Below are 12,372 nucleotides of genomic sequence, written 5' to 3'. Positions count from 1 at the left end.
CCCCCCCCCCACCCCCCCCCCCCCCCCCCCCCCCCCCCCGCCGCCCCATTCTCAAATGACCAGGCCCAGGCAGTCACCACGGTCCTGGAGCAGCTGCGCCATCTGGTACTGGACCAAGCCACTGAGGCCGTGATAGCGGCAGAGGGAAGCCACCGCAGTGGCCACGTCCCGGTTTTCCGTGTACAGCGTGCCAAAGCGGAGCCCAGACATCCCGAAGTCCTACGGAGAAAGGCACCCTGAGCAGTGGCCAGCCCTGCACCGGGGAAGCTGGTTCCACCCACCTCTCTGCCCTCCCACCTCCCTGACGTCCCGAGGCCAGCCAGGAACCTACCTTGCTGGCCGCCCACATCACGTGGGTCCTCTGGGGGTCAGGCAACCTGCAGAGAACACAGTGTGGGAACGGAGGCAACACAGATCCACGAAAGCTCATATGTGTTTGGATGCATTTGGTTCTGGGTCTGTGTGAAGCCCTGGTTTCATCTCTTGAATCACCAATTCCTACACATCCTTTAGAGCCAGGGTCAGCAAACTACAGCCTGCAGGCCATACCCGGCCCACAGCCTGTTTTTGTAAATAAAGCTTTATTGGAACACAGCCATGCTTTTTCATGTACATACTCTCTATGGCCGCTTTTGTGCTATATGGCAGAGTTGAGCGAGGGACCGTAGGCCTATAAAGCCTAAATATTTGCCATCTGATCCAAAAATACTTGCTGATCCCCAATCTAGAGCTTAGCTCAAATTCCACTTCCTCAAACAGATCTTCTCTGAGCACCTCCCAGTAGACCGGGCCCATTGGGGACCCCAAGCAGATCCCCTCATGCCTCCCCAGACTTGTCCTTTTTAGCACTTATCAAAGCCACAATCAAATGACTGTGTATTTAGCTGCTAAAATGTTTTTTCTGGGGGTGCCTGAGTGACTCAGGCGGTTAAGCATCCAATTCTTGGTTTTAGCTTAGGACATGATCTTGCAGTTGTGGGATTGAGCCCCGAGTCAGGCTCTGCCCTCAGCGTGGAGTGTGCTTAAGATTCTCTCTCCCTCTCCCTCCTGCTCACTCACTCTCTCTCTCTCAAATAAAATCTTTAAAATGTTTTTTTCTGGCTAGAAACAAAAGTTCCACCTGAGGGGGGCCTATGTCTTTCTCGCTCACTGTTGTATCCCAGCACCGAGCATGTCTGGCACGGAGTAGATGACAAGTCGCTATTTCTCTGCCTCTCACTTTCCTAATCCATAAACAAACAGGAGTAACAACCGTCCACCTGGCACAGCCTCGTAAGGACCAGCTGAGAGAACCAACGGAAAGGACTGCACAGGGTCCAAAGCTCTGAACAAATAACAGGAACTATTAGAATCTCTCAATGTCACATTTACAGACTTCACAGGTGATCTGGTCTAAGAGTTTCCAAAGCTGTTGCAGCCACAGATTCTTGGCTCAGACTAAATCTAATGAAAAAGCCCAAACAGCTAGAAGTGCTTGGCATATGTCTGGGGCTGCAGAAGGATTTGCTGAATGAGTGAGTGAGTGAGTGAGTGAGTGGACAGATGGATGATGAAGCTGAAGCTACTCTGGAAATGAGGGGGACAGCACCGGCCAGTTCCCACCCTCGCAGCCCACCCCACCCCCAGGAATCCTACGGCCCTGGCCCTCCTTGGAGCTCTCAGAAACCCCACAGAACAATCTGAAAACCCCTGATGCAGCCCGGCCCTCCCATCTTCTCTTTGGGGGATCTGAGGACATTGGGACCAGCTGGATGGAAGAGGAACTGCCCCAGGACAGGTCATGCCCTGCGGGCCGAGCCACAGGGGCCCGGGGACCGGGGCTCGGCAGAGTTGGCTGTGACAGGGCAGACTCACCCTTCCAGGCTCAGGACGCTGCAGTAGGCCGCCGACTTCTCAAACACGGACAGCATGTAGACCTCATCCACCATCACGTGCAGCTCGTGCCTGGGGGGGCAGGGCCGGGGAGGAGACGGCTTGCTCTGCAGGCCAAATAGGTCCCCCACGGTGGGGAAGCAATGACTCAGAAACCCAATGGGACTAGGGTCGAGCCCAGGGCTACCAAACTTTTTTCCAGAGACACCTTTCTCGTGTCTCAATTTTCACACAGGAAGCCGCACGCACAAAGCAGATGACAGTGGGGCTTTTGAAGCACTGTGGAGGAGAGGCGGAGGCCTCGGGCACCTCCACGGAAGAAGGGCCCAACTGAGTGCCAAACAGGTATGTACGGACAGACCCAGATTCAAGTCTGGCTCCACTGCGACTCTAAGGCTCAGTAACCTGGGGACAATGACGCATGATGACTAAGAGGGTGACTGGGAGGACTGCATGAGATACGGCATGTGAAGAGCTTAGCAGGGTACCCGGCCCCTGGGGGGGGTACAATACAGGACAGCTGTTGTCCTAAAAAGAAAGAGAGAGAGAACTAGCACCCACAAACCCTGGCCCCTCCACCCCACTGCTGGGGAAGGGCCCAAGCAGGCGGGAGCCCACAGCGGAGGGGACAGGCTAGAAGAATCTGTACCACGGCCCACGCCGGTACCCTGGGCTGCCAGGACGTTTTATGGGGTGACTGTGGGGGGCCTCACCTCTTGGCAAATTCCAGGTAGTCCCGCAGCTCTCCTGGGGAGTAGATGTCGCCCAGAGGGTTGTGGGGGTTGATGAGGATGAGACCTTTAACCTTCACACCCTGAAACCATCAGTGGGGCAGGAAACGCTCAGCTGCTCCTGAAGGCCAGAGCCACACACTCCCACTGAGTGGGGCCTGCGGCTGGGCGGGCCCCCGGGGAAATGGGATGGGAACGCGTCCACAACCCAGCGGCAAGCGGACAAGGGCAGAGAACCACGTAGCTGCGGCAGACATCCATATGTGCATCGCGTCAACCGGGAAGGAAACCAGAGGCAGAGGACAAAGCCCAGAGGCCAACAGGCCCAAATGCCAGTAAAGGCTGCCTCTGTTGGTAGAATAATGGGCGGGGGTTGCACTTTTAGAATTCCTACAGCAGGCACATATGACGGTAATGGCCACGGACGGACTGGAAAGGAACCACAGGAGTGGTACTCGTCTCTGCCTTTCTCCAGGAGGTGTCCTCAAAGGGGATCGTGACAGGGGAATGACCTCCTCGAATGACCAGGGAGACGACTGAACGACAGACCACTAAGCTCCACACTTGACCCACTGAATCAAACTTGGGTGCAGCAGGGGTGGGGGGTGTTCATCGAGTTCCCTGGTTGACTCTTTGTACACAGGTCTCAGAGTCTTTCTCTAGTGGGAAGACCTTCCACGGGCTCCTGATTGACCCCCAGAATGGTTCCCTGTGACCATCTGACACCCCAACCCCATCAGGGAGCGCCAACCCCACGGTGGGGATGAGATCAGCCACAGGAAGTCCGTGCCCTGCTCAGACCCACCACTCCCAGCCTTGGGTTTGACTTGACCACCAGACCTCAGAATTAGCTCTCTGCAGGGCCATCTCAAGCCTCTCCACGGTGAGCTGGAAGGGGCGTGTGTCCAGCCCAGTGACCTGGAAAAAGACGGAGAAAAGCCACCAGCCCAATTCAGGGATCCCCCAAACCTGAGCTTCTGGGGCCTCTCCTACCCGTCATCTCTAGCCTCCTTAGAACAGTCTCTGAAAAAACACTGGCAGGGTCACTCCCCTCCTTGCTGCCCCCATCAGATCAGGGACACCTCCTCACTCTTAGTCGGGAAGAGGCCCCAGAGATCCTCTGACTGGAGCCTAAGAACTTACACGTTGAGGTCTGCTCTGCCCCATCCTCACCCCACCATTTTGATGTAGTCTCCCTGCGGCTGCCCTTGGCTTCTACACTGACCCCAGATCTCAGAGCCGGGACCTAGGGAGCCCCAGGGGAAGCCAGGTATGGACAGCCTTGGGCAGCAGAAGGGTCTACTCCCCTTGCAGCATGGATTCCTCCCATGTCTGCCCTCAAATTCGGAGAGAGGAAAGTCTTCCCCTACGGGAAGGCCTGGGTCCCACCAGGGTCTCAGGAACTCTTACCTCACTGTCCAGATAGACGCAGACCAGACGGACGTGGCCATAGAGATAGACGTGCTGTGTGATGGCTCCATAGTAAGGCGCGGGGATCAGGAAAGCCTCTGAGGGCAGGAACGGGCCAGGGCCTGTCACCCTCTGGCCACAACACCCCAGTCAACCCCGTCCACAGGCTCCACACCCCTCCCAGCCTTCCATGTCCTTGGGGGAACCCCGGGGCTACACTCCGTCTCTCAACTCCCAAGCTCTCACTAACACCTGGATCCACTGGTAGGAGTCCCTTTTCCGATCATCTGTAGCTGGCGTGTACTGAATGCTTACTACGTGCTGGGAACTGGACTAAACATGTATTTGTGTGTTATCTCATTTGGGCCTCACAATCGCTCTGGGACGTCAGTACTCTTGTCACCCTAACTTTACCGATGAGGACACTGAACCTCAGAGGATCCCTCTGAAGCACTCCACGTGCTGGCTCACTCCAAGGACAGAACGGGATCCAGAGAGTCAAAGCTGCGGGGTGATCTGGGCTCAACAAATGGACAAACGTGATGGCATACAGAATTGCCCAGAGATAGAGTGTGTTCAGGAGGAGTGGATTCTCCCTCCCTGGGGACATTCAAACACAAGGCTGAGGCCATCTGGTTGGGAGGCATGTCATGTGGAAGATTCTAGCTGGAGGGGCAGAGGGGGGCTGATGACCTCCAAGGTGTACCCTAATGCAGAGGCAGGCATTCCCCTAGTTCCAAAGAGGATGCGAGGTCAAGCTGCCCTCCCTTCCCCCAGTCTGCCCCACTCACAGCTCTGGAAGGGGCAGCTTTGTCCTACATGTTCCCTACCCCAGCCACGGGGAGTGGACCAGAGGGAAACAAGGGACCCGAGGGAGCCAACCACCGGCTGGCCAGAAACCCGTCACGTGCATGCTCTCTCTCACGACTTCGCTCCAGGAAGCACAGACACTCAGGGGGTGAGAACGTGCACCTGAGCAGAAAGGTCATGAGCAGGTGGAGCTGGGGCAGCTGCGGAAGGTCCAGAGAGAGGTCTGCACATACAAAGGGGAGGGGGAGGAGGGACTGTCTAACCCCTTGAGAGGTGGAGAGTGTGACACTGAATCCCGTTCTTGACTGTTCAAGAATGGGTAGGAAATTGCCTATCCTGTCCTTGCGATGAATCTTCTTCTTATGGTTCAAATCCTGGTTCTTATCTCTGTGTGTGAATCTGACAATCACTTAACCCCCTGTGCCCTAATGTCCTCATCCGGGACATGGGGATGGCACAGGACCTACCTCAGAGGGGAGAAGTGAGGAGTAAATGGGCCTATGTGTAAAGCCCTAGGCTGGTGCCGGCAACACAGCATGTGGTCAGTAAAGCTCACCCACATGGTCACTGTCAGCGAAGCTGGTGTGAGTGGGCCTCTGTGCTGGTGACAATAACCCCTGACCGGAACCCGCTCTCAGTCCCACTACGGCTCCTCTAGCAGATGGTGCTGGCTGCCTACTCTACAGCCATTCCAGTTTCCTGGCTAAGAGAGCACCAGATTTCCCAGGGATGACCAGCAGTAAGTCCGAGGACGGAGGGCCTCTTCCTCTTCCCCCAGCCCCTGGGGATGAACCACGTTTGGTTGAAGTCCGCTGTGGTTCTTACCCGTCTACCAGGGGCTGCTCTGGGAACGGGTCTGTGAGGCGGTTCTGGCCAGTGAGACATAAGGGGAGCTCTGCTGGGACTTTCTTCGGGAAAGAGTATCTCCCCTGCCCCCTCCCAATAAAACAAAGACACAGGCAAGGCACAGCCTTTCCCCTTTGTCCCTGCTTTAGGACCCACTGTCATGTAAGGATGCGACAGCCATCACAGGAAGGGAAAAACCAAGGTCATCCCAGAGACAGGCCCCGAACCCTGGCATCACGTTGACCTCTGAAACTGCCGACATCCGGGTATCTGGTCAAGCCACTCATTAAGCCCCTTGCAGTCTCGTAGTCTACTGTGGCCAAAGGCGTTCTGATGCAGCCCGCAAAGACAGGCAACTGTGGACCCTGCAGGCATAGGGCGGCTCCCAAAGCTGAGCAGGCCGTGGGTCACTTACCCCCCGCCTCACACAGCACCGTGGCCAGAGCCGAGAAGAGAGAGGCACAGCCATTCAGAACAACCACCTGCAGGTGACACATCCATGTGACAAAGATGAATCCGTCCAGGAGGGAGCAAGGACCTACAGCTGTATCCAGGCTGGCACAGAGGGAGGGACAGTGCCCTCTGTCACAGCAAAGCCACCAGAGGAAGCCAAAGGCCTCTCCTAACAGCCAAGTGCATCTGTGGCTTATTCTTTGGACCACGCTCTGGATCAACAGAGCAAGGAAGAGGGAGCTGGTCACTCAGAGCGTCTTGCCCGAAGGTATGGAGACAACGAGGGACACAGAACAAACTGGAGCAGAAATTGTAACCAAATTATATCCTCAATATCTAGGATGAGGAAGACAAAGGGAGGGGGTGTTCCTAATTCCACCTGGAAACAGGTCAAAACCGAGTGAAAGGCAGATCCCAAGCCCACGCTACCCCTGCATGGGTTGGGGGAGGTGGGCAGAAGAGCAGGGGAGAGCCAAGGAGGGGACTACTCACATTCTCTGGCTTAAGGGGTGTAGGCCTCTTGCAGTAGAAAGACAGGAATCTGGCCACTTCCTCCCGGAGGCTAGAGATCAGACAGAGGATGGGCAGCGCTTGTCAGATGATCCCCAACCCACGGTCCATCCCAAAGCTCCTCTGGTGAACCTTCACCCGGATGCCATTAACCTTCTCTGGTTTCCCACAAGGGCAGCGGGGTGAGCGTGGCCTCCACGTCACAGGGCCCACCAGCCCCCTGCCCCACCACTACCCACACATGGAGACTTGCATTCTCTGTAGTTCCAGGACGCCCGACCCACCTAGTCCGCAGGCCTCAGGCATAGCAAAAGCAGCTCCATCTACATGTAGGTCTAGCTAATAGCAATAATGTTATTGTAACAGTAACTATCGTCAGCGTCATGTTGGCGCATGTGCATTATGCAGGAGTTACCTGGGGAATTTTACTCATTTAATCTTTATAACAACCCTATGATGCCATTATTATTCCCATTTTACAGACAAAGAAACTGAGGCTTGAAGGAACTAAGTCACCTGCTGGTCAGTGGCAGAGTCCACACTCGAGCCAGCGGGCTGTCTCCAGGGCCCTCCATCCTCATCACTATAGGAACATGCACTTTGGAACCAAGTCCTGTTTGGCCACTAAGCCCCTGGAACAGCGGCTGCCCCCAGCAGGTGCTCACTAAGTACCAACTCCAATTAGCATTATTTAGCACACCCCATCTGACCAGGAGGAAAACGCCGTCGCCAGCAGCCCCCCCAAGGCTGATCCTGGTTCCTGTAAAACTACTGAGAGAGCGGAGACAAGGACTCCATGCCTGAAGGCCCTCCGCAGGCCTCAGACCTAGGGAACGCAAGCGACGGGGCTCCTGAGCTGGGGAGGAACCAGCAGAGGGACTAGATCCCTGCAGACGCTCCGGCAGACCCCAGGATCGCCAGGCCCCCAGGACGGGCCCTCGGCCTAAGGCAGGCTTTCTCCACCTGCCATATTCACATTTGGGGTGGGATAATTATTCGTTGTGGGGGCTATCCTGGGCACCGTCGGAGGCTTAGCAGCATCGCTGGCCTCTACCCAGTGAATGCCAGTAACAGCCCCTTCCCAGTTGTGACAACCAGAAGTGTCTCCAGATGCCCTAGGTCCCCTGGGGAGCGAGACCACCCAGGGCTGAGACCCACCGGCCCACGGCAGCTACTTACAACCGATGTCCCCTCCAGTCAGGGTACTGCAGCAGGGACGGCTCCACCCGCAGCATGTCGCTCTGGCTCAGCTGGGGACAGAGGAAGAGCGGGGCTGAGGGCCACACACCCTCCTGGTGACCACCGGCGCTTGCCCCCGCATCCACACCGCACCCAGGCCAGTAAAGCCCGGCCTCGGTCCGCTCATCAGGGAAACCAGCAGAAAGACAGCACAGGCACGGCTTCTGCCTATTTTGCAGATGAGGAAACCGAGGCTCAAAAAAGTGAGGTGACTCAGCCAAGGTCATGGAGCTGGCAAGTGGCAGAGCTGAGACAAAACCCAGAAGGTCTGACTCCTAATCCAGTGCTCTTTAAACAACACTGCCATCTCAAAACCTGGAGGGGTGGGGGTGCCTGCGTGGCTCAGTCTGTCAAGCATCTGACTCTTGATTTCCACTCAGGTCGGGATCTCAGGGTCGTGAGATCGAGCCCCATGTCGGGCTCCGTGCTCAGCAGGGAGTCTGCTTGAGCTTCTCTCTCTCTCCCTCTCCCTCTGCCCCGTCCGTGTTTGTGCACACTCTCTCTCTCTCTCTTTCTCTCAAATAAATAAATAAATCTTTTGAATAGATAAATACATAAACAACCCAGAGGGGTGGATTTGTAGAGGCAGGGATAGAGACCATGCTGCTCAGCTTCTCCCTGGGGTGACAAAAGGCGTCCCAGAATTGGGTGCCATCATCTCGGTGTTGGCTCCAACTTCTGGAGGGACTCGGGCCATTGTGTTCCTGCAGGCTCGGCTCCACCTTATGCTTCGGAAAGTGTGGCCATTTCTACACCGTCCCCCCTGACCAGGTGCTGGGTTAGTAACTCGCTGGGCACCACAGACACGACGTCAAGGAAAGGCAGAAGTCTGGGGGAGTGAACCAAAGGAGAAGGGCGGTCAGCCACTCGTGTATGACACCAGCCTCTCTGTCTCTCCCTCGGCCCAGGGAGCCGCGCCGTCCAGCAAGGCCGTGGCCACGCGTGCCTCCTGAGCACCTGGAACGCGCCTCATCTGAACTGAGACCCGCTGGATTTGAAAGACTTGGTATGAAAACAGTACGTAACATATCTTAATTTTTCAGATTGATTACATGTTGAAACGGTCCTATTTTGGATGTATGGGGCTAAATAAAATATATTACTAAGATGAATTTACCAATTTCTTTTTACTTACCTAACAGAAAATTTTAAGTTATATTCGTGGCTCACGTTTTACTTCTATTGGACAGTGCAGCAGGGAACTGGCTAGATAGAACATGCATCTTAAGCCCCCTTCCTACACCCCTCTCCCCTTGGGTCTTGGATTTGTCACCCTCGGAAATAAGTTCCTTTGGGTTAGCCGTCGCTTTCTCTACAATCCCAAACTTTGAGTGTGTGGCCTTGGGAGACACATTTATCAGGCATTTTCACTGGTTTGCTAGAAATGGCTCGAACTATTAAGTTTCCAGGAGTTTTATATGCTGTGTTTTAAAAAAACAGCCATTTAAAAAAATTAAATTCTATAAATGTATAAATAAGTAAATTACACTAAAAACAAAGGTAATAACTAAAACATCACTGCTTCTGATTATGTTACTACATTTTTTTTAGATTTTATTTATTTATTTATGAGAGAGAGCGCACACAAGCATGGGGAGCGGCAGGCAGAGGGAGAAGCAGGCTCCCCACTGAGGAGGGAGCCCGACGCGGGGCTCGGTCCTAGGACCCTGGGATCATGACCTGAGCCGAAGGAAGACGCTTACCCAATGGAGCCACCCAGGCGTCCCTATGTTATTACATTTTATGTGTGTTCTTGAAGCTATTTCCATCTTGTGTCTACATGGTGGGGACACTACATAATGGGTGCCACAACCCCCCTTTGCCCAACTTTGTGTGCAGGGATGTCACATCCGTGGCCTGAAACCAGCCACGGTGGAGTATTTACACTACGGGAATTAGCAAAAGCTGCAAATCAGAGTCCTCCCTACCCCAGACGTGGTTGATAAATACTGACCACACCCCACTGAGTGCTCCCCGCCTCCCCAGCCCTGAGAGCAGGAGGGACTGAGTATGGGGAAGAGCTGAAGAAGCAGGACCGGAACAGGGAAGTGGCTCGCCCAAGACCACAGAGAAAGCTGTCCCTGAGGCAGATCTGGAACCGGGTGGGCTGACTCAGGCCAGGGCTGCGGGGGTAAGCAGCAGGCTCTCGTCAGGGAAGCCTTCAAGGGAAGTCCAAGAGCAGACAGTCCCTGGGAGCTACTGATGCCACTGAGGTGCACCAGGACTTACCCGCCTGGACAGCAGGTCAAAGCAGAGTTTGTTCTCACTGGTGCCCAAGTTAATGATGCCCTGGAGACAGAGATACGGAGGCACGGTGAGCATAGCCGAGGGGTCCCAAAGGAAGGCCCGAGATGCACACCGAGGCAGAAAGGCAAAGCGGGAGTGGTCCTGCCATTCCAAACACCCTTCCTTGGCCTTCCCATGAGTGTGGGCTGGACCTAGTGACCCAGTTCTAACGAACAGAATATGCAGATGTGACATCTTGCAAGAATAGGTTATAAAGTCCCTGGCTTCCATGCTGGGTACTCAGGTGTCTCCTTCTCTCTTGGATCGCCTGCCCTGGGGGAAGCCCGCTGCCATGTCATGAGGCAGTCCTGTGGAGCTTCCCATGTGACCAGGGACTGGGGCCTGCCAACACCCACAAGAACGAGCCTGGAAGTGATCCTCTCCCGTGCCCCCCACCAAGTCAAGCCTAAGATGAGACCACAACCTTGCCATCACCGTGAGTTCACAGAAGATTCTGAGCCTGAGGCACCCACCCAGATCCTGAATCCCAGAAATCATGAAATGTTTCTTTTAAGCTGCTGAAATCTAGGGTAATTTGTTACACAGCAACAGATAACTATACAATCCTTTGCTTTCTTCAGGTCTCTACTCAAATCATCACCTTAGGAAAGTGGCCCTCTGTGACCACCTTACATGAAACAGCAACATCCCCAGACCGCCCCATCGTTCTCTATCCTCTTTACCCTGCTTTATCTTCTCTACAGCACTTATCACCATCTATTACAGGGATTTTTTTTTTTTTTTTTTGGTCTGTTCCCCATCTGCCTCCCCCAGTAGAACAAAAACTCCATGAGGGCAGGAACTTTGCTTTTGCTCACGGATGTAACCCCAGCATCTAGAACAACCTCTTGGTCAAGGTAGGGCATCCCACCCTGCAGTCCTCCCTTGGGGTCCAGTGGGGACAGGGGTCTCACTCACACTGGGGTTCTTATCCTCATCATACTCGTCCATGTGGTAGGTCCTGTAGCCCTCTTCTGCCGAGTCCCAGAACCACTTAATGATGCCTCCCCTAGAGGATAGGTAAGAGCTGTCTGAGGACAACATGGCAGTGGGATCACCCACTCCACAGAACTCTGGCACCTTCCGGTCTGGTTTTCTGGAGCATTCTCTTTCCAGACCATCCCCGTAGTTACTGTCCAGGTCCTGTGTGGAGGCTGGGCCCGGACAGGTGGCAGGTGCCCTAGATTCCTTCTGAGGCAGAGTGAACATCTGCAAAAGGACAAAAGTATTCAGGGCCTGAATTCAGCATTCAGAAAAGAAGGGCTTTTCATAGCAGCAAACCTGAATTGGGAGTCAAGAGGTCCTTCCCATTCTCCGTCTGCCCGTTCCTTTATGTTTATGTATCACCATTTCCTGTGTCCCTTACTAGTCGTAACCATGTGTACAATGGCGTCAACAAGTAAATTCTGTTAAGGATCTATTCAGGCCCAGGGGCTGGGCTTGCTACTTTTATATGATGTCACGTACACCTGCTTTCGCTTGTTTTACATTTATGGGAGTTTTTCATTCTGCAGCCTAAGGGGTTACCAACGTTCTTTTTCCATTCTTGCTGACCTCAATTTCAAAACACCAGGGTAAAATGTTCTCACTTAAGCAGAAAGAGCCCGGGAGTCCCAGGGGTCTTGCGGTGATTGATGTCAGCGGGGCTAAAGGGCAGGAGATCGCTTGGTGATCGGGAGCGGGCGGTGGGTGGGGACCAAGGGGAGGACGACTGGGCGTCTCCCAAGGGCAGGCACCCCGGCAGAGCTCCAGGGGCCGGCCTCCCGCAGGTGGAGGGAGGCACAGGTGTCAGGAGAGGGTGGTCTCCTGCCCGCGGCTGTGCGCTCCTCCACTTTCTAAGCCACTTTCCTCATCAGCAGAGTGCGCGTAAAACCGCAGGGCACCGGGAGGCTATAAATGCATGAGTTCCCGTAGATAAAGCGCTTAGAGCCAATCCAGGCTCGTGGCTCAAGTTCGGTAAAGTAGGTTATCCTCGCTCCTCGCCGAGCTCCCGGGTCCTGAGGCAAGCCCACACACCGAGTGCCGGGGGACAGCCAGCGGCCCCGACCCCCGGGGCGCTCCCGCGGGCACACCCGGCTCCCCGAAGCACCCTCCCCGCCCCCACGCCACGTGGCCGGCTCTCCCCGGCGCTCACCTCGCTCCCCACCAGCGACCCGCAGGCCGGCGGACGGGCGGCGCGGCGGGAGGGAGGCCGAGCGGGAACGCAGGGCTCCGG

General features: G+C 55.1%; 1 protein-coding gene across 2 annotated transcripts in view; it reads right to left on the bottom strand.

Moving 5' to 3' along the window:
- The window catches only part of ACCS (1-aminocyclopropane-1-carboxylate synthase homolog (inactive)), a 19,530-nt gene extending 7,158 nt beyond the window's left edge, over window positions 1-12,372 (bottom strand). For both annotated transcript variants that reach the window (XR_004300717.1, XM_032414954.1), the window contains exons 1-12: window positions 12,292-12,372; window positions 11,076-11,366; window positions 10,101-10,160; window positions 7,812-7,882; window positions 6,615-6,684; window positions 6,085-6,151; window positions 4,014-4,111; window positions 3,444-3,521; window positions 2,586-2,686; window positions 1,855-1,944; window positions 332-377; window positions 78-219 (exon numbers count right to left, since the gene is read on the bottom strand). Coding sequence is in view for 1 of the 2 variants with exons in the window: in XM_032414954.1 (XP_032270845.1) it covers window positions 78-219; window positions 332-377; window positions 1,855-1,944; window positions 2,586-2,686; window positions 3,444-3,521; window positions 4,014-4,111; window positions 6,085-6,151; window positions 6,615-6,684; window positions 7,812-7,882; window positions 10,101-10,160; window positions 11,076-11,366 (1,114 nt within the window). In the remaining variant the exon portion in view is untranslated. The remainder of the gene's footprint in view (window positions 1-77; window positions 220-331; window positions 378-1,854; window positions 1,945-2,585; window positions 2,687-3,443; window positions 3,522-4,013; window positions 4,112-6,084; window positions 6,152-6,614; window positions 6,685-7,811; window positions 7,883-10,100; window positions 10,161-11,075; window positions 11,367-12,291) is intronic.

This window comes from Phoca vitulina, unplaced genomic scaffold (assembly GCF_004348235.1).
Source record: "Phoca vitulina isolate PV1807 unplaced genomic scaffold, GSC_HSeal_1.0 scaffold16, whole genome shotgun sequence".
Lineage (NCBI taxonomy): Eukaryota > Metazoa > Chordata > Mammalia > Carnivora > Phocidae > Phoca > Phoca vitulina.
Note: the sequence above shows the minus strand (reverse complement) of the source record. Positions and strands in the feature narration are given on the sequence as shown.